The 22,603-nt window shown below is 42.3% G+C and overlaps 1 protein-coding gene across 3 annotated transcripts in view; it reads left to right on the top strand.

The window, feature by feature from the left end:
- Positions 1-22,603, top strand: part of ARFGEF3 (ARFGEF family member 3) — a 186,369-nt gene that overhangs the window by 145,818 nt on the left and 17,948 nt on the right. For all 3 annotated transcript variants that reach the window (XM_024248774.3, XM_024248772.3, XM_054558214.2), the window contains 9 exons: positions 214-336; positions 2,879-2,982; positions 5,272-5,416; positions 8,705-8,833; positions 10,484-10,660; positions 11,882-11,996; positions 14,430-14,532; positions 14,782-14,913; positions 18,752-18,873. In XM_024248774.3, the coding sequence (XP_024104542.2) occupies positions 214-336; positions 2,879-2,982; positions 5,272-5,416; positions 8,705-8,833; positions 10,484-10,660; positions 11,882-11,996; positions 14,430-14,532; positions 14,782-14,913; positions 18,752-18,873 (1,150 nt within the window). The remainder of the gene's footprint in view (positions 1-213; positions 337-2,878; positions 2,983-5,271; positions 5,417-8,704; positions 8,834-10,483; positions 10,661-11,881; positions 11,997-14,429; positions 14,533-14,781; positions 14,914-18,751; positions 18,874-22,603) is intronic.

The following is a 22,603-nucleotide window of genomic DNA, read 5'->3' on the forward strand; positions in this document are numbered from 1 at the left end:
CAGCCCTCATCTCTCTGCCAAGCTGCTCCCCTGCCGGCAGAGCTGAGCACCACACTGGAGCCAAGCCAATGGTCCAATAAAAAACCCAGGCACCTCCCCAGTAGATCTTTCTCAAGATCTGTCTCAGTGGAACGTGCTGGGAATATGGGCAACCCTGGCAAACCCAAGGGCAGAAACTTACTTTCTTACAATTCTATAATCTTCCTCCCTTAGGAAAAGGCCAAGCTCCAGTGTTTGATGTATTTGAAGCTTTTCTGAATACCGACAACATCCAGGTCTTTGCTAATGCAGCCACTAGCTACATCATGTGCCTTATGAAGTTTGTCAAAGGACTGGGTAAGCAGAACCCTCCTCTCATGCCTTGTAACTGCCGAGGACCCTTTCCAGAGTGGCTCTGTGGCTGGAGACAGGGCCTACTGACTGCCTGGAACAAGCACGCATCCTGGGGTACAAGCAGATGGTGTTCTTGTGTACACAAAAGCAAAAACTTACTGTGAAAGAAGCTTGAATTTTGTCTAAGGTTGATACTTTTCATTGTATTCATGGAATATCTTATAGTATATTTTTAATCTACTTATTTATTATTTTATATTATTTATTGTCAAAGAATAATATCAACCTTATATTTTCCCTTTGTAAAATGTTCTCAGGCTCCAGGTCTAATCACACTCTATGGAAACTCTCAAAATTTTAAGTTTCTTTTAAACCTTTTCGTTTAACTAAGTGTCCTTCCCTTTCATTTCACCCCACATAAACCTGTGCTATATAAAAATCTGCTATTGCAGGTAATGTTATATAGTGAGAATCTATTTTGTTAAGGTGTTTCTAAATTAAGTATAAAATCATCTGGGTAGTTTCTGAAATACACGAGGCTTTCAAGAAGGGGGACTTCTATACTTAGAAAATATATTTTATAATCAATAAAGCCTGGAGTAGGAGGAATTCTTAACTTTTGCTAAAAAGTTGGGAAATCAAACTCAAGCTGCTAATCATATGACACTGAGAATAGGTTTCTGCATAAGAGCAATTATTTAATATAATATTGACTAATCTAAGGTTGGAAATCTTAGAACATTCATACAATTATGGAGGCTGAGAAGTCCCACGATAGACCATCTGCAAGCTGGAAAACCAAGGAAGCTGATAACATGGCTCAGTTCAAGTTCAAAGGCCCCAGAACGAGGGGCACTGATGGTGTAACTCTTAATCCAAAGCAAGAGGCTCGAGAACCTGTAGTTCTAAGACAAGAGGAGAAGGATATCCCAGCTCCAGAGACAGAGACACAGAATTCTCCTTTTCTCTCCCTTTTGTTCTCCCTGGGCCTTGGCTGATTAGATGGTGTCTGCCTGCATTGGGTGAGGGTGGAGCTCCCTCAGTCTGATTGAAATGCCAACCTCTTCCAGAGCCAACCTCACAGACACACCCAGAAATCATGCCCTCTCAGTGATCTGGGTCTCCCCTAATCCAGTCAAGTTGACATCTAAAATAAACCATCACTTAGAGGACATTGAAAACAGCCTCTGTTTTCTTCTGTGAATTATAAAGTGGAGTTATTTGTATGGGGCCTGGGATCAGTGGAAAAGGCAGAGCCCCCTGTATAGTCATGGTGCCTGTGTCCTGCCTGGCTCCAGGGAGTGCCATTCACATAGACTTGGATGCTTTCAAATACACAGCGGCCACAGTCTAAACCTTTGGGACGTCTGCTGTAATCATGGATAGGAAATGAATTTGTTGTTAATTCCCACCTGCTTATTTCAACATGAATTTGACCTGGTCTGTGTTTTTATATTATAAAATGTGTTCATCTAAACCAGGCCAACTGCAAGCTATGGCCCACAGTTTTTATAAATACAGTTTTATTAAAACATAGCCATGTTCATTTGTCGATGGCTGCCTCCATAGTACCAGGCAGAGTTGAGTGGTTGCAATGAAGACAGTATGACCTGCAAAGCCTGAAGTATTTACTCTCCGGCCCTTTGCCAAAAACATTTGCTAACCCTTGATCGAAAACATAAGAAATGTTTTTTGGTTTTTTTAAGGAGAAACATGCCTCTTTGCTTCTGAATTTTAACTAATGCCTAGTAATTAGGTCTGTTTACTCACATGGGAGGGTTCTAGCTCTTACAATTGTAGACAATTAGAAACAATTACAGTACATGAAATGATTTGATTAAATGTATAGAAATAGATTTGAGAAGAAAAATTATAATTCAGTTACCATTCTTATAGAAAAACCTAGATACCCCTCTACAGACATGTTAAATCTCTAGATATGTACAAAAAATAGAAAAATCATTTAAATGCAATTAAGTAGTCTCTGTCCCTAAACCCCAGAGGTTTAGACTCTTCCCAGAGACCTCATTTATCATCAGCATTTAGTGCCACGCACTGGCAGGGAAAGAAATCCTTTTCCAAATGGAGAGAGGGAAGCGCTTTATTCCAGCCCAATCCAGGACTTGTCTCTGGGATTGTCCTCTGTCATCAAAAGTCACTCCATCCAACAGCAGGTCCCAGAAATGTGATTTGCCATGTGCCTATGTACAAAGGAACACCGTCCAGCCACTGAAAGTACGGTGGTAGAAGAGAGAGGAAGTGTTGATTGTTTAGTGGAAGGGTGAGTTCCTTAACCATATAATCTCAACAAAATGATAGGAAAGGTATGGTCCCAACTGTATTTAACATTCGCACATGCAGGCGGGAGAATGGCTGAAAGGATTTTCCTCAGGGTTGTGCAATTTGGAGTCATTTTTCTCCTTTTCTCCCACTCTCTTTTAGTAGATATTTAGTGCACTAGTGCTATGTGAGCAAACAGGTCTCCTGTTAGAAGGGGGCCCGCAAGGGTAACACTGTTGGTCTCTGTCTCCCGTGCCGCCCCTAGGGGAGGTGGACTGTAAAGAGATTGGAGACTGTGCCCCGGCACCCGGAGCCCCATCCACAGACCTGTGCCTCCCGGCCCTGGATTACCTCAGGCGCTGCTCTCAGGTAGGGGAATGGTCCAGCTGGGCTCCGGGCCTGGAAACCTGCCTTGGAAGATGCTCCCAAAACACGCGTGGGGGTCTTTTGCTGAAGCCCGAGAGAGACACTTTGCCATCTGAGGAGATTGGGGCGCAGATGTGGAGTATACATTTTTGTCCCCCCTTTTTCCATGAAGGAAAGAAAATAATGAAAACATACTAGAACACACAATTGGATGCTGAGGTCTCTGAAACTTTTCCCTCACGCTCAGATGCCTGAACTACCGGAATCTCTATATTTGCATGAGGTTTAAGGGGAAGGGGTCACGAGGTCACGGGAAGTCTTCCTGAGGGCACCAAAAAGTGGAGGGCAGGGGTGCAAGCAGTGAAGAGGGACATTAATAAAAGAAAGACATGTTCAGTCAAGATCATCTAACAGAGATGGGCGGATCACCTGAGGTCAGGAGTTCAAGACCATCCTGGACAACATGGTGAAATCCCGTCTCTACTAAAAATACAAAAATTAGCCAGGCATGGTGGTGTGCACCTGTAATCTCAGCTACTGGGGAAGCTGAGGCAGGAGAATTGCTTCAACCCAGGAGGTGGAGGTTGCAGTGAGCTGAGATCATGCCATTGCACTCCACCCTGGGTGACAGAGCAAGACTCCATCTCAAAAAATTTTTTTTTTAAATCTAGTAAAGAGACAGAATAAAACAGCACTTGTCAAAGTGAGCAGTGACCATCATTGTGTTCATCCTCTGCCTGACACCATGCCCCCTCCCTGAGGCCGTTTCTCTCTAAGCTTCAGTGACACCCCTCTCTCAATACTTTCTCACCTGTCTTCTCAGGTGGTGTCCCTGGGCCTCTTTGGGGATCTATGTACAACCTCTTCCTGGGTGATAGCATTGAGCCCATGGCTTTAAAAGGGACATGCAGCCCTGGCTTCTCCATCCAGCTGCCTCCCCCAGGCACCATATGACGCGACCCCTGCCCAGCTCCCTTTCCACCCTCACATCCTTCCCTCTTACTCACAGTGTTATAGCCACGCTGAGCTTCTGCCCTCCCGGAAATACAGCTGCTCACTGCTGTGCAGGGCCATCTCTGCTTCCTCTGCTGGGACTCTCTCCCCAGATTCTAGGTGCCACTCTTTATCTCCCAGATCTAATCTGAAACGTTACCTCCTCAGAGCACAGGGCTAAAGGATCTGCCAATTCCTGCCAAGATCCCCCACTTTTTTGTTTGTTTGTTTGTTTGCAGAGTCTTGCTCTGTTGCCCAGGCTGGTGTGCAGTGGCACGATCTCAGCTCACTACAACCTCTGCCTCCCAGGTTCAAGCGATTCTCCTGCTTCAGCCTCCCGAGTAGCTGGGATTACAGGCATGCGCCACCACACCCAGCTAATTTTTGTATCTTTAGTAGAGACGGGGTTTCGCCATGTTGTCTAGGCTGGTCTTGAACTCCAGATCTCAAGTGATCCGCCAGCCTCAGCTTCCCAAAGTGCTAGGATGACAGGCATAACCCACCAGGCCCAGTCTTCACTATTTCTAATACCACCTGTTTAGTTTTTCCTGTAGCATTTATGTCTGGAATTTGATTATTTTAGAAAGGATTGTAGTTGGTGAGACCCACCAGGACAGGAATTTTGTCTATTTGCTCACAGCCCTGGTTCCTTGAACAATGTGGGCATGGCAGGATTCTAATTCATGAAGACATAAGGATCTTTGGAAGTCTGTCCCAGTAACAGAGAGCTCAGGGGTGCCTGGGCGCTAGTCCCAAGAGGGGACTAAAGAACCCAGGCCACTCTGCTGGCTCTGCTTCTGAGACCTTCGTCTCTCCCTCCTGGCCCCAGCCTCCTTCATTTCTCCCACTGCTCTTGCCCCTGTGTTTCCTCAGAGGTTGAGTCAAGGGAAGGAGAAATCAGAGTCTGGTATCTCATTTGCCTGTGGACTGTCTTCTCAGTGATCCCCACAGAACACTTATTCGCTTAGGCAAAAATTCTGGACATGTTTCATGGTTCCTTCAGTAGGTTTATAAAAGTCTGTAAAACTCATATGTAATTAAAATACTGAACAATTATCCATAGGATCCTTTTTCCCTCTACATTTTTGTTGCCATTGAATGCTATTTCATCTGCTTCATGGGATAGATGCCTCTTGTAAGCTACCTTTATAAATCCAAATCATGAACAATCAAATTTTCAATGTCTAGTTTCCCATCTCTTTTTAGTACTAGTGTATAATTTCATTATTCTTTAAAACCCACAATGCAGCTTTTTCCAACATATAATTGTAGTTTGTCTTTTTTTTTTTGTTAATTTAGTTACTGGCCAAAATCTACAAAATGCCCTTGAAGCCAATATTCCTTAGTGGGAGACTTGCCAGCTTGCCTCGAAGACTTCAGGAACAGTCAGCCAGCAGTGAGGATGGAATTGAATCAGTCCTGTCTGATTTTGATGACGACACCGGTAAGTTAATTGATTGGACTAAACTAGGTTATTTGCTGTGTTCATATTCCCAGAAGCTTAAGTCATAAATGAAGTACCTTAAGCTTCTGGGAATTGTCTTAGTCCGTTTTGTGCTGCTATAAGAGAATACTTGAGAGTGATAAATAACAGATTTATTTCTTACAGTTCTGGAGGCTGAGAAGCCAAAAGTTGAGGGGCTTGCCTCTGATGAGGGCCCTCTTGCTGTATCATCCCAAGAGGAAGGGCAAGAGAGCACTCAAGGAGTGTGGGGTAGTGGGGAGAGGCAGGGGGGCCAAACTCATGCTTTGATCAGGAACCTACTCCCAAGATACTAACTCACGTTCATGATAACAATATTAATCCATTCATGAGGACAGAGCCCTCTGACCTAATCACCTCTTAAAGGTCCCACCTGTTAACACTGTTGCATTATGGATAAAGTTTCCAACACATGAATGTTGGGGGACACATTCAAACCATAGCATTCCACTCTGGCCCCCAAAATTGAGGTTCTTCTCACATGCGGAATACATTAATTCCATCCCAATAGTCCCAAAGCCTTAACTTGTTTCAGCACCAACTCAAGAGTCTCATCTAAATCAGGTACAGTTGAGACTAAAGGCATGATTCATTCCAAAGCAAATTCCTCTCCAGCTGTGGGCCTGTGAAATTAACAAATTGCATGCTTCCAAAATACAATGGTAGGAAGGCATAGGATAGACATTCACGTTCTAAAGGGGGAGAAATAGGCAAGACAGGAGCAACATGCCCCAGATGAGCCCAAAAACACAACAGAGCAGACATTAAATTGTAAGACTCCAGAATAATCTTTTACTGCACTTGCCATGAACATGTGAACTTCAGGGGAAATATTCAAACTGTAGCATAGATCATAAGAATGATCATCTATTTTTGTAGTTATTTTTTGTAATTCTATCACAATAAGTCTGCTTAAAGTTTCCATGGACTTTCCAAAAACATCACTTTACAATGGATGCCTCTATGCCTATCCTTTTAAAATGGATTCCTCTGTCTAAAACTACTGCAGATTTGCGGATTCCACTTAAGTAGTTTCTAACTCTCAATTCTCTTGACTTTAGCAAATTGGAATGAAGCTCCATTGGTGCCTAGGTACTTAAATTGGCTGATAATTGTCTTTTAGTATCTTTTAGAAAACAAATCATTATATAATTCTTACAGGACTGTTTGGTTAGAGACTGGGGAAATTAAGCCATTACTAAAGAGAGACTCTATTTGTGACCGTTGAAGCTGAAGGCTCATGAAAGGAATGATTTTAAAGAATTTGTTTCAAATTAGGTCCCATGTGATCTCCTGTGAATCAGAGTTCAAACTAGTAACTGTGGATCATTTTCAGATAGATTAACTCATGCTCACGTCTTCTGTCTTGTCTCAGAAGACCCTGTCCTGTTCTACATCTAGAATTGGATATCATACCCTCAAATAGTCTAACTTCTGGGTATAGGTTATTTCAAACTCTTTTATAAAAGGACTTTTGAGGGGAAGCTTTTTTGTTTTGTTTTATTTTGGTGTTACAAATTTTGTGGGGGTGGCTAGGAGATTTAAAATTTTCGATGGAGATGATAAACAACAAAATCTCACAAGTTCAGGCCAGGCGCGGTGGCTCACGCCTGTAATCCCAACACTTTGGGAGGCCGAGGCGGGTGGATCATGAGGTCAGGAGTTCAAGACCAGCCTGGCCAACATAGTGAAACCCAAGTAGCTACTAAAAATACAAAAATTAGCCAAGCATGGTGGGGGGGCGCCTGTAATCCCAGCTACTTGGGAGGCTGAGGCAGAGAATCACTTGAACCCAGGAGGTGGAGGTTGCAGTGAGCTGAGATTGCGCCACTGCACTCTAGACTGGGTGACAAAGCAAGACTCCATCTCAAAAAAAAAAACAAGTTCAGATTAGTTGTGAGGAATAATTATAGGAAAGAATATCTAATATAGAGAACAATTAAAGTATTGAAAGTTGGCTAGATATTACCTAATAGAGGTTTCAGTTTAATGATAAGAACAATTTTTACTTAGCATTTTAAACCTCAAACCCAGGTAATTATAAGCAGAAGCTAATGTTGTTTATCTATAATACATTCTTTTAAACAGTTGTAAACGGTTGGGTATGTAACGTCGAGCATTCTCTTTCCCATTTGTGCACATCTTTGATTTTTTTCCTAGGAACCCCATCTTCTAAGGGATATAGTTCAATCCAGCACCTATCTAAGTTTTCTACATAATCAATGTAACTAGTACTTTAAAGTTATCATTATGGAGACATAGTAAATCAGAACAAAAATCAGTAACAGCTTTAGTTTTAAAAAATTAATCCTCAACATTGATACATTATCAGATATTATTCCTCTGGTCTTCAAAGGCAAATAAGTATATTTTTCATCTTATAGAAATTTCAAACATATACAAAACTTGTATATTTTGAATATACAAAATATATACATATACAGATATACATATGTAGAATATACAGAACTAAACAGAATAATATAACGGACTTATCACCCAGCTTCAACTACTATCAATTTATGGCTAATCTTGGATCATGTATATCTTTGCTCTCTCTTCCTCTTTCTCCATATTTTAAGGCAAATCCTCAACACAGCATTTCATCTATAGATGTTTCAGTGTGTGTTCTTTAAAGATAACAAACATAAACATGACACCACTATCACACCTCGAAATCAACCATAATTTATAGTACCTTAGAGGTACCAGGGACTGGAGTGAGGAAGAAAGGAGAGTATGTTTAATAGCTCCAGGGTTTCTGTTTGAGATGAAAACGTTTTGGAAACAGTAGTGATAGTTGCACAACATTGTTGTCATGAATACCACTGAATTGTACTTGTAGAAATGGCTAAAATGGCTTTTTTTGTTCTATATATTTACCACAATAAAATCATTTTTTAAAAAAAGACAGATGAAGGTGATAGAACTGGATGGATAGTTTATTTGGTATCATCAGCTCCCAAGAAACCTGACAGCCATTTCAACATGGCAGAATTTCCTTAACCTATCACCTTTTTATTAAAGGGGAAGAAGGAGGAAATGTGAGCAGTATTTTTCCCCTTGACTTTGTCAGAACACATAAATCATCATCTGTTCATGTCTATGGCCACTGAAGGCTAACACGCTGGGTGATGGCTCACCTCTGTATAGCACTTGGCAGTTTACATACAATGTTTAATTGGATCTTGGGATGATTATTCATTGTGTCTAACTGGATTTCATACAGGTCTGCTTTTTGGTTTCCAGGTCTAATAGAAGTCTGGATAATCCTGCTGGAGCAGCTGACAGCGGCTGTGTCCAATTGTCCACGGCAGCACCAACCACCAACTTTGGATTTACTCTTTGAGCTGTTGAGAGATGTGACCAAAACACCAGGTAAATATTTCCATGTCCGTCTTTTGGGTGAGTGGTTATACATGTAACTCTTTTCAAGAGGGTATTTCTGCAGGTGTCTGCCTGTTTTCACTGTTTCCTAGACTAGATACTCCCACATGTTAAAAAGTTAAAAGCCTTCCATCAAAGAATAAGTAGGTATTTTATAGAATTGCAAACCACTATTTCTAAATCTGTTTTACTCATCAGTACCATTTTCTGCTTTCACATTGATTGCCACTAAATGTGTGTGAAGAGCATTTAATCCACTTTTGTTCCTAGGAGCCTGTCATCTAAGGAAATTATCAATAATAAAGACAAAATTGTATATATAAGATGTTTTCTGAAACATCTTCAATACCAAAAATTATGAACACCCTAAATGGGAAGCAGTTAATTGTGGTAAAAGCATGTAAATATTCTGCAGGCGTTAAAATTAATATTTGTGAATAATATTTAATGACGTGAATAATTACTTACAAAGCATTATGTTAAAATGCACATACTATGGAATGCAATCTCAACTATATGAAATTGTATGTAATTATAAATATAAACACACATGCATTCAAAAAGTCCTAAAAGGAAATACATCAAAATGTGATTATCTCTAGATGAGTTTTTTCTTTTGTATTCTCATGTAATTTCCATGTTTATTATAAAATGGATGCTTTGCTTTTGTAATCATAACTTCAAAAACTCATCAGCATTTCCACAATGTTGAACAAAGAAGCACAGTGATTTTCATTATAGCATAGCCTATAAGACAAAAAATTAGAAACACCTTAAATGTTCATCAGTAAGGAAATGGATAAGTAAACTGCTGTACATAAATACAACAGAAATAGTATGTGGCAATAAAAATGAGAAATATCCAGATTTGCTGACAAAGAATAATCTCTAACAAACACTTTTGGGGTTTTCTTTGAAATGGAGGTCTTGCCAGGCTGGAGCAAGTGGTGTGATCATAGCTCACTGCAGTCTCAAATTCCTGGGCTCAAGCGATCCTTCCACCTCAGCCTCCCAAGTTTTTGAGGCTACCAGCACTCCACAATGCCCAGCTAACTTTTTTTTTTTTTTTTAGGAGAAGGGATTTCACAATGTCACCCAAGCTAGTCTTAAACTACTGGGCTTAATTAAGCAATCCTCACACCTCAGCCTGCAGAGTAGATGAGATTACAGGTGTGCACTACTGTAGCCAGCTCTAACATTATTGTTAAGTAAAAAAAAAAAAAAAAAAAAAAAAAGTATGCAGACCAAAGTTTACATTATCTTCTTTATATAAAATATTTCCCCATGTAGTTAGATTTCATAAATATATGATTTCAAAGGGTATTTTCTTATACACACATGTGTATTTGTGTGTTTACATTTAGGTCCTAGGAGTTGACCAGGTGATATTTTAGCTTTACAAGCAATATTTGAATGTTTTAGGAGTATATTTACATAGTGCTCACATAACTAAAACCCTGCAGAGACAAAAAGGAAAAATGCCACTGAAGACCATATATTCCCCCATCAGCAGTAAATTATTTTTCCCTACACTTTCTCAGCAAATATAGGGATCCTTCCAAAGAGATCAACAATGCCAGGTGGAGGCAAAGAGCTTCCCTTTTATTACAGGTTGTTGCTATGCTGACTTTTCTTTTTCAGGACCAGGGTTTGGCATCTATGCAGTGGTTCACCTCCTCCTTCCTGTGATGTCCCTTTGGCTCCGCCGGAGCCATAAAGACCATACCTACTGGGATATGGCCTCTGCCAATTTCAAGCACGCTATTGGTCTGTCCTGTGAGCTGGTGGTGGAGCACATTCAAAGCTTTCTACATTCAGGTATCTGAAGTGCCAGAGCAGTTCATTCTGGATATTTCTTTGGTAGACAGCACCATCAGCTAAAACGGTGTAGTAAATACCTAATGCAAATACAAATGCAGGGTTTTTGTCCTGGGAATTATTGAAATAGAACAACATGGTCAGTGCCACCCTTCTAATAGATTTTCAAAGAGAAAATTCATACCCATGTGTCTTCTACAAAATTTTCAAACCGAATGCTCAAAATATATGTGTGGTAGAAAATAAAATACCTAATAAGAGGTCTGGGGTACTTGTGTGTTAGGAGAAGGGAGGCAAATTCAAGTATATAATAAAAAAAAAAAGAAGAAGCAATATCCTTGTAGCCTGTGGTGGGGGAGGTAGGGGGTATATCCTGTCACCCTGCTTCATCTGGGGAGGCTAAATGGAGGAGGCAGGGTTTTAGAAAAGGCTTCCATTGTGGGCAAGAAGTAGCTTAACAGGCTAGGGATGAAGAGAAATTTCTTAATATTGATGGCACTTTGTAAAGGCTGTGAAAGTGTGGGATGGACAGTATGCTGAAGTCAGCAGATGGAGAGGGACCTAGAGGCAGGGGATGTGTTCACTGTGGTCCCAGTGGAGCCACATGTGTGAAGATCTGGGTGTCTGGGAGCAGAAGAAACATTGCTGCTACCCATAGAGCTTATAACTCGAAGGACTGGCATATCATGGTATAAGGGAAGAGGTTCCCTTGCTGGAGAGGACAGAGAAACTGAGGATGTTGACCCCAGGGGAGACTAACAAAGCTAATAAAAGAAACCATGTCTCTATTAAGTTTAGCAAGGACAATTTATCCTGCCAAAAAAGGACACCAATTGCGAAGAAAACAAGTGAGTTTTTCCACATGTAGGTGGTAACTGGTAACCATATCCCTAAGGGTAGCCACGTGTTCCTGGCCAGGTCATTGCTTTGCAAAGTGTGAGACTCTAATACAGCAACACATAAAAGTGAACTGCGTATTTCATTTTTATTTCTCTAGAGGTGGATGAAACATGCTGAAATTGGGTAAAAATCCAATAATTATTGTTTTACTGGGTTTTGGGGGGGCGGGAGGAGGATATGGCCATTTTTCTCATTGTTCTATTTCTTTTTCCCAGATATTTGCTTATCATTCAGACTTTCCTCTGTTGCTGTAGATGGCCATTTCAATCTATCCCTTTACACTAGAGCTGTGTGAAACTGTGATTTTGCTGTTTCCCGTAGACATCAGGTACGAGAGCATGATCAATACCATGCTGAAGGACCTCTTTGAGCTGCTGGTCGCCTGTGTGGCCAAGCCCACTGAAACCATCTCCAGAGTGGGCTGCTCCTGTATTAGGTGAGGAAAAGCTTTCCTGACTCTCCACAAAGCTGGAGTTTTTATTTAAAAATCTAAAGAAATTAAATTGTCTTTGTGGTAGGAATCGAGTTTTTGGATTGCTTTCTGTAAGTAGACTTTTGTAATTAAAAATGACTATGTGCTAATAATTCTTAATTTCATTGTTCAGTCAGCAAATGTGTATTGTGTAAGACATTATACAAAGTATTCTGGTTCAGTTTCTCAAAGACATACAGAAGGCAAACAGGTATATGAAAAGGTGCTCAGCATCAGTGATCATAAGAGAAATGCAAATTGAATGTACAATGAGATATCATCTCATCCCAGCTAAAATAGCTTATCCAAAAGACAGGTAATAACAAATGCTGGAGAGGATGTGGAGAAAAGGGAACCCTCGTACACTGTTGGTGGGAATGTAAATTAGTACAACCACTATGGAGAACAGTTTGGAGGCTCTTCAAACTAAAAATAGAGGTATCATACAATCAGCAATCCCATTGCTGGGTATATACTCCAAAGAAGGAAAACAATTATATTAAAGAGATAGCTGCACTCCCATGTTCACAATAGTCAAAATTTGGAAGCAACCTAAGTGTCAGTATTAGTCCATTTTCATGCTGCTGATAAAGACACACCCAAGACTGGGAAGAAAAAGAGATTTAATGGACTTACAGTTCCACGTGGCTGGGAAGGCCTCACAATCATGGCGGAAGGCAAGGAGGAGCAAGTCACATCTTACATGGATGGTGGCAAGCAAAGAGAGAGCTTGCTCAGGGCCACAGGGTACCCAGACATTTGGCCAAACATTATTGTGGGTGTGTCTCTGGGGGTGTTTCTGGATGAGAAGAACATGTGAATTGGTGGAGATAGCACAGCAGATGGCCCTCCCTAATATGGGTGGGCCTCGTCCAACAGTTGAAGACCTGAATAGAACAAAAAGGCTGAGTAAGAGGGTACTTTGCCTGCCTGACTGTTTGAGCTGGAACATCAGTCTTCTCCTGTCCCTGGACTGTACATACATCTCCCCGTTCTCAGGCTTTCAGACTTGGACTGGAACTATACGACTGGCTCAAGGAGAACTCATTATAACCATCTGATCTCATGAGACTTACTCACTATAACAGCATGGGAAAGACCTGGCCTGATGATTCAGTTACCTCTCACTGGGTCCCTCCCACAACACATGGGAATTCAAGATGAGATTTGGGTGGGAACACAGCCAAACCGTATCAGTGTCCATCAACAGATGAATGCATAACGGAAATGTGGTACATACACACAATGGAGTACTATTCAGCCATAAAAAAGAATGGGATTCTCAGCACTTTGGGAGGCCAAGGCAGGCAGATCACAAGGTCAGGAGTTCGAGACTAGCCTGGCCAATATGGTGAAACCCTGTCTCTACTAAAAATACAAAAATTAGCTGGGTGTGGTGGCGGGCACCTGTAGTCCCAGCTACTCAGGAGGCTGAGGCAGGAGAATTGCTTGAACCCGGGAGGCAGAGGTTGCAGTAAGATGAGATGGCACCACTGCACTCCAGCCTGGGCAACAGAGCGAGATTCCATCTCAAAAAAAAAAAAAAAAAAGGGATTCTGTCATTTACAACAACATAGAGGGAACTGGAGGTTATTATGCTAAGTGAAATAAGCTAGGCATATGGGAGAGCAGGTCACATGAAAAATGGTGACAGTGAAGCAAGGACCTCATTGTAGCAGTGACACTGATCACATCCTCCAAGGTGGACAGGCATGGGGGAGGTGGGGACTTTCCAAGCAGAAGAACAAAATAGCATTGAGATAAGAGTTTGGGGTTTGGTTTTGCTTGTTGTAGAGGAGTGATGGAAAATGGAACTAGAATCCAAAAATCACTGCAGAATATATGCAGTCTTGCATACAAGTCTAAATGATTGGCCTGTTTGTAGAGGGGATCCGTTGATATTTCTGTATTAAAATGGTTTAGGAAGTAGTATTTTGACAGTGGAATACTGGATGGTTGAGAGACAGGGAGACTTGGCAGGGAGCTGCAGAATAAACCTATGCATGAGTCCATATGGCCTAAATTTTGTGGCAACAAAATGGAATTCAAGACTCCTTTGCGGCTGGGCGCGGTGACCCACACCTATAATCCCAGCACTTTGGGAGGCCGAGGTGGGTAGATCACCTGAGGTTGGGAGTTCGAGGCCAGCCTGACCAACATGGAGAAACCCCATCTGTACTAAAAATACAAAATTAGCCAGGCATGGAGGCGCATGCCTGTAATCCCAGCTACTCGGGAGGCTGAGGCAGGAGAATTGCTTGAACCCAGAAGGTGGAGGTTGCAGTGAGCCAAGATCATGCCATTGCACTCCAGCCTGGGCAACAAGAGCAAAACTCCATCTCAAAAAAAAACAAACAACAACAACAAAAAAACTCCTTTACTTGTTTCTTTTGGCAGATACGTCCTTGTGACAGCGGGCCCTGTGTTCACTGAGGAGATGTGGAGGCTTGCCTGCTGTGCCCTGCAAGATGCGTTCTCTGCCACACTCAAGCCAGTGAAGGTACATCACTGGGAGGAAGCCCTCCCTGGCACAGTTCTAACCATCTTTAGCTCCTGATCCCTTATCATGCTGGGCACATGGGTTCTGCCTCCTCTGAGCAGGCAGTCTCACTTTAGATCTTGCAGAGAGTGAGAAAGAAGTTGCTGGGTCAGTACTTTTGTCTCAGACACACTGATGATCTCAGATCCAAGACTGAGCCTGGCCTATGAACCAGGATGCACTCAGTGAGCATCTGCTGTTTCTCCCCAGGACCTGCTGGGCTGCTTCCACAGCGGCACGGAGAGCTTCAGCGGGGAAGGCTGCCAGGTGCGGGTGGCGGCCCCGTCCTCCTCCCCAAGTGCCGAGGCTGAGTACTGGCGCATCCGAGCCATGGCCCAGCAGGTAAGGGCAGGGGCTTTTGATCTCAGGGGCTCTAGAAACTCGAAATGCATGTTGGGAGACCTTCCTTGAAGGTCTTGCATCACCAAATTGCCTTTCATTCCCTGAGGGACATACACTTTGTAGCTCCCAACTCTTGCCACTACCATTCTTTGCCAGAAATGAAATGAACCCAATCAACACCGTTACCTCCTGTCCATCATCTCTTGTTTGTTGCATCCTCCAATACCCAGATCAAATAGAACCCTTTCAGCAGCCTCGCCACTGTCCTTTATATGTAACTTGCATGAGCTACCTGTAAGTATTTGCTTAACTATTATTGTTATTGCTAGACGATGAGTGCCTATCAATGGCAAACTTATTTGGGCTTTTTTCTTGTATCTTTCATTCACAACACAGAACTTAACATTTAAAAGTTGCTTAATAAATTTGAGTTGAGTGTAACATTAAAATTCAAGTGTATTCACTCATGCAGGAATCATCATATACCAATGGCTTTTCCTTCTTGAGACACGTGTAAGAAGTCACAAAATTTGGTTGTCAGCTCCTGAGGAGCAGAGAACACATTCTGTATATTTACCTTGGTATTTTTAGAGCAAGGCCTAGAGAAGATGCTTAGTACGTCTTTGTTGAATCAATAGGTTACTGAATCACAGAAATATCAGAAGAATACAGTAGTATCACAAGCTACAGATATGCCCTAAGCTCTTAAGTGACATGGCAGTCTGCCTCTAGGAGACCCTGGATGTGACTCTTAGCAGCAGTCCTGCTAAATGCCATCCCCGAATTCACATATATTCATAACCATGCTGTTCATAGTAGTGAAAAATAGAAATGGACTAAATTCCCAATAACCATTGACTGGCTAAATATTCCATCATGTAATAGCAACAGACATGCCTGAATTGGGTCTTCATATGAAGAAACTATTTTGCATATGCATAGGTATGTGTATGCATGGTATGTATTTAAAATATTAAACAAGTTTTACAAATGTAATTGAACTGTCACATTTGAGTTAAATTTGAAGAAATGAGTTGGAGGTTATACTCAAAAGGGAAGGCCCCTTTTCTCTACCAGATCTGTTTAAATTCTTAATAAAATTTTCTATTAGCACACTGATAATCTAGGATCCCCTGATTACCCATGTAAAGAACTCAGTCAGTTGAGAAGTTTCTTAGCCAGGTCTGGCTTCTTTGGGGCTTTTCCCAGCTATCCTGAGGTAGTGGGACAAGAACCTTCTACCTTCAGTTTCTCACATCTCTGATGAGCACATGCCTAACATCTGGGACTTCATGATTCTGCTGGTTCTGAAGGAAGGGAGCACATCCCACTGAAGCCTCCGTGGCCAGTCTGAAGAAGTTGGGACAGAAGAAAGGTTGTAAGGCTGCAACGAAGAGCCACTTCTAGCAGCGTGGCAATTGTAGCTGCTGCAGCAATGGTGTAGCTAGAAATGACAACAGAGAAACCAAGAAAGTGGCCCTCCAAAGGGATGGCTTCTCTAAATATGCAGTTGTTACGTCTGGCTAAAGCATTTGCACGTGTGCATACAGTGGTCTCTGCAACCCTGTCTAATCATACAACAAAAATATGAAAAAGTCAATGGGATCTTCTGAAATAGACCATTAATGGAGAAGAACAGTAAGAACTGTTTAGTGAATCTTTCACTGCTTTTTCTGTTTTTTTGTTGTTGTTGTTGTTTGTTTGTTTTGTTTTTTTGAGACTTGCTCTATCACCCAGGCTGGAGTGCAGGCTGTGATCTCGGCTCACAGCAACCTCTACCTCCAGGTTCAAGTGATTCTCCTGCCTCAGCCTCCTGAGTAGCTGGGATTACAGGTGTGCACCACCACACCCAGCTAATTTTTGCATTTTTAGCAGAGATGGAGTTTCACCATGTTGGCCAGGCTGGTCTCAAACTCCTGACCTCAAGTGATCCATCCACCTCAGCCTCTCAAAGTGCTGGGATTACAGGCATGAGCCACTGCACCTGGCCCATCTTTCACTTCTTAATACTTCTCTATTTCTTCGTCAATCCCAAATTTTCCTTATGTATTCACTCTTAAAATAACTCATTATTAAAAAATCTGATAATTCTTACAAGATTTTGAAAGAAAATATTTTTAAAGTATTCTAGTCTTGCTGGGCATGATGGCTCATGCCTGTAATCCCAGCACTTTGGGCAGCCAAGGCAGGAGGATTGCTTGAGCCCAGGAGTGCAAGACCAGCCTAGGCAATACCATAAGACTCCATCTCTTAAATGTACAAGGAGAAAACAACTCCATTAAAAAGTGGGTAAAGGACTTGAACAGACACTTCTCAAAAGAAGACATACATGCGGCCAACAAACATATGAAAAAAGCCCAACATCACTGCATTAGAGAAATGCAAATCAAAACCACCATGAGATACCATCTCACTCAGAATGGCTATTAGTAAAAAGTCAAAAAACAACAGATGCTGGTGAGGTTGTAGAGAAAAAGTAACGCTTTTATACTGTTGGCGGGAGCATAAATTAGTTTAACCATTGTGGAAGACTGTGTGGTGATTCCTCAAAGACCTGGAGGCAGAAATATCATTTGACCCAGCAATCCCATTACTGGGCATACACCCAAAGGAATATAAATCATTCTCTTATAAAGATACATGCACATGTATGTTCATTGCAGCACTATTTACAATAACAAATACATGGAATCAACCCAAATGCCCATAAATGATAAACTGGATAAAGAAAATGTGGTACATGGAATACTATGCAGTCATAAAAAGGAATGAGATCATGTCCTTTGCAGGAACATGGATGGAGTTGGAGGCCATTATCCTCAGCAAACTAACGCAGGGACAGAAAACCAAACACTGCATGTTCTCACTTATAAGTGGGAGCTGATTGATGAGATGCATGGACACATGGCAAAGAATAACACAAACTGGGCACCTGTGGGGAATGGGGGGGAAGAGCATCAGCAAGAATAGCTAATGGATGCTAGGCTTAATACCTCGGTGATGGGATGACTTGTGCAGTAAGCCACCATGACAATGTTCACCTATGTAAGAAACCTGTACATCCTGCACATGGACCCCAAACTTAAAACTTGAAAAAGAAAGGAAAACATTTTTCAAATAGCTGGGCATAGTGGTGCACACCTGTGGTCCCAGCTACTCGAGGGTCTAAGGTGGGAGGATCACTCGAGCCTGGGACGTTGAGGCTGCAGTGAGCCATGATCATACCACTGCACTCCAGCCTGGACAACAGAGTGAGACCCTGTCTCAAAAAATATATATATTCTAATATTTCCAGAGGAAAGTTGTGAAAATATTGTAAGTCATGTAAAAGAAAATCATTTGGTTCAGAGATCCAATAAGTGCTCACTATTTTCTTAGTCACATCTGCCATGCCTAGTAGAGCACTGTGGCTCTATAAGTAACCATCAGTAATCCTGACAGAAGTCCCAACTCCTTTTTCATCCCTGTGTTGAATATGATACCAAAGACTCAAAAATCAGAGATAATCTTTTACAAAGCCCCTCTTTACTTACTTGTAGTTAATATTAAGTGTCAATACCTGCTATTTGGGGTATAATGAATTGTCACATGGTAGAACTAGTAGCATTGCTAGTATTAGTGTCAACGGCTAACCCTGATTATTTACTTCTCTGTTCTAATGCTTTGCATATGTAATACACACATATCAATTAACTCTCTCAACAAACATATCAAATAGGAAACCATTGTCATCATTTTATAGATGAGGCTCAACTTGCCCAGGGTCATCCAGCTGATCCCTGACAGGTCAAGCAGAGGACACTGGAGTTCTGAAATGTATCTTTGCACCCCCATACAGGTGTTTATGCTGGACACCCAGTGCTCACCAAAGACACCAAACAACTTTGACCACGCTCAGTCCTGCCAGCTCATTATTGAGCTGCCTCCTGATGAAAAACCAAATGGACACACCAAGAAAAGGTAAGTACCTAAATCTCAACTCATAGGGTGCTTATAAATAAGAATGTTCATTCACTTCCAATTCTCACACATTGTAATCTGAGCTTTGGTCAGAAATACTGAAAACATTTGTGGAGTCGTTTAGCAAAGGTTTTCATAAAAACTGTTAGCCTTGTAACCAAATTCCCCACATTTCATACATATTAGGTTACCCGGGCTGCCACAGAAAGTAGCACAGACTGGGTGACTCAAACAGCAGAACCGTATATCCCACAGTTCTGGTGCCTAGAAGTCAGATATGAAGGTTTCCTCCGAGGTCTATCTCCTTGACCTGTAGATGACTATTTTCTTCCTGTGTCTTAACATGGACTTCCTCTATACAGGTCTATGTCTGAATTTCCTCCTCTTATAGAGACACCAGTCCTATTTAATTAAAACTAACCCTCATCACCTCATTTTGACTTAATTACCTCTTAAAAGACCTCTTCTCCAAATATAGTCACATTCTGAGGTACCGGGGTTAGGACTTCAACATAGGAATTTGGGGGAACACAGCCCAACCCATAATGTCATACACTTATAATCTTAAAAAAAATAGGCCAGGCATGGTTGTTCACAACTGTAATCCCAGAACCGCAGGAAGATCACTTAAGCTCAGAAGTTTGAGACTAGTCTGAGTAACATAGTGAGAGCCATCTCTACAAAAAAGTAAAACAATAAAAATTTGACCAAGCATGATGGCGCATGCCTGTAGTCCCAGCTACTCAGGAAGCTGAGGTGGGAGGATCACTTGAGCCCAGGAGGCCAAGGCTGTAGTGGGCCATGATTATGCCACTGCACTCCAGCCTGGGCAACAGAACAAAACCTTGTCTAATTAAAAAAATAAAAAGTAAATTGAGGCATGGTTCTGATTGTTTCAGTGAGAAGTACATAAACCTCCCCAGGAACAATAGTGGCTATTGGGAGACAAAAAGGTCTATGCTCTGCCCCAAGAAACTTGCCCGTTTTAAACACTATCATCCTCCCTTAAAAATATCATTCCTAGACTTGAGGATGAAGGCAATGACCAACATTTCCCACTTTCAAACTTCTGACACGTTAATAGTAATACTAAGTATTTGAGCGCTGTATGTGAAACACAGTGGATAGGTATTCCTACTCCCATTTCACCCCTGAGGGCACATACAGAGAGGCTTGGGTCCTTTGCCCAAGGACACACAACTGCAAAGAGGTGGACTCAGAATCAAAACTGGCTCTGGGCTGGGCGCAATGGCTCATGCCTGTAATCCGAGCACTTTGGGAGCCAAGGCAGGCGGATCACCTGAGGTCAGGGGTTTGAGACCAGCCTGGCCAACATGATAAAACCTCGCCTCTGCTAAAAATACAAAAATTAGCCAGGCATGATGGCATACACCTGTAGTCCCAGCTACTCTGGAGGCTGAGGCAGGAGAATTGCTTGAACCCAGGAGGCGGAGGCTGCAGTGAGCTGAGATCACGCCACTGCACTCCAGCCTGGGTGATAGAGCGAAACTCTGTCTCAGAAAACAAAACAAAACAAAACTGGGTTTGGTTGAACATAAGGCCTCTGCCCTTTCCCATTTCAAGGACAGAGTTGCTGCAGTGGACAGAATGTGTCCCCCCACATTGATGTGGTTACGCCTATCCCCCAATGTGATGTTAGGTGGCTTTCATGCACGTCTGTGTGAAGAGACCAGCAAAGAGGCTTTGTGTGATCAATAAGGCTGTTTATTTCACCTGGGTGCAGGTGGGCTGAGTCCGAAAAGAGTCAGCGAAGGGAGATAGGGGTGGGGCCGTTTTATAGGATTTGGGTAGGTAAAGGAAAAAGGGGGGTTGTTCTCTGGCAGGCAGGAGTGGGGGTCACAAGGTGCTCAGGCCATTTTCACTTCTTTTGTGGTGGAATGTCATCAGTTAAGGCAGGAACCAGCCATCTGGATGTGTACGTGCAGGTCACAGGGGATATGATGGCTTAGCTTGGGATCAGAGGCCTGACATTCCTGTCTTCTTATATTAATAAGAAAAATAAAATGAAATAGGTTAAAGTGTTGGGGTGGTGAAAATTTTGGGGGCTGGTATGGAGAGATAATGGGCGATGTTTCTCAGGGCTGCTTTGAGCGGGATTAGGGGCGGCATGGGAACCTAGAGTAGGAGAGATTAAGCTGAAGGAAGATTTTGTGGTAAGGGGTGATATTGTGGGGTTGTTAGAAGAAACATTTATCTTATAGAATTATTGGTGATGGCCTGGATACAATTTTGTATGAATTGAAAGAAGAACAGAATAAGACAAGGAGAAAAACAGGTATTAAAGGACTAAGAATTGGGAGGACCTAGGACATCTAACTAGAGAGTGCCTAAGGAGGTTCAGCATAGCCCTGCCAATAAAGATTATTTATTTACTTTAAGAGGGAGTTAAGAGTGGTGGTTTGGGGATAGCACCAGGAGATATCAGCTGTGGTGGCTTGGAGAAACAGTGTCAACCGGCAGTATAAACAAGAGCAGGGCATTTATGAGTAGTTGAGAACGGTGAATAGGAGTATGACTAGACAGAAGTAGGGATGACAAGGTTTTTTTTTGGTTTTGGTTTTGTTTTGGCAGGGGGTGGGGGCACTGTCCAAGTTTGTCTAGTGTCTGGAATGAGACGGGCCTAATAAAAAGGAGTGTCTCTACAGGAGCTCAAATGGGTTGTACCCTGTAGCATTCCGAGGACAGGCCTGAATTCTGAGGAGGGCAAGTGGTAAAAGTATTGTCCAGTCCTTTTTAAGTTGGTGGCTGAGCTTGGTGAGTTGTGTTTTTAAAAGACCATTAGTTCACTGAATACTAAGAGCCTGAGAAACTGCTTGGGTGATTTGATTAATAAAGGCTGGTCCGTTATCAGACTGTATAGAGGTGGGAAGGCCAAACCGAGGAATTATGTCTGACAGAAGGGAAGAAATGACCGTGGTGGCCTTCTCAGACCCTGTGGGAAAGGCCTCTACCCATCCAGTGAAAGTGTCTACCTAGACTAAGAGATATTTTAGTTTTCTGACTCGGGGCATGTGAGTAAAGTCAATTTGCCAGTCCTGGGCAGGGACAAATCCCCGAGCTTGATGTGTAGGAAAGGGAGGGGGCTTGAATAATCTCTGAGGAGTAGGAGAATAGCAGATGGAACACTGAGGAGTTATTTCTTTGAGAATAGATTTCCACGATGGAAAGGAAATCAGAGGTTCTAAGAGGTGGGCTAGTGGCTTATACTATAGCATAGCCTGCCTTTGCTGGTATGTGGCAATTAGGCCTGGTGGAACTGCCATCAATAAACCAAGTGTGATGAGGGTGAGGAACAGGAAAGAAGGAAATATGGGGAAATGGGGTGAATGTCAGGTGGATCACAGAGATATAGTCATGGGGATCAGGTGTGGTATCAGGGATACTGTGGGAGGCCGGATTGAAGTCTGGGCCAGGAACAATGGTAATTGTGGGGGACTCAACAAAGAGTGAGTACAACTGAAGGAGCCGGGGAGCAGAAAGTATATGTGTCAGGTGTGAGGAAGAAAATAGATTTTGGAAGTTATGAGAACTGTAGAGAGTGACTTGAGCATAGTTCGTGATTTTAAGGGTCTCTAAAAGTATTAGGGCGGCAGTGGTGGCCGCACACAGACTTGAGGGCTAGGCAAAACAGTAAAGTCAAATTGTTTGGATAAAAAGGCTACAGGGTGTGGTCCTGGTTCTTGTGTAAGAATTCCGACTGCACAGCCCT

The sequence above is a fragment of the Pongo abelii genome, chromosome 5 (genome assembly GCF_028885655.2).
Source record: "Pongo abelii isolate AG06213 chromosome 5, NHGRI_mPonAbe1-v2.0_pri, whole genome shotgun sequence".
NCBI classification, from domain to species: Eukaryota; Metazoa; Chordata; class Mammalia; order Primates; family Hominidae; genus Pongo; species Pongo abelii.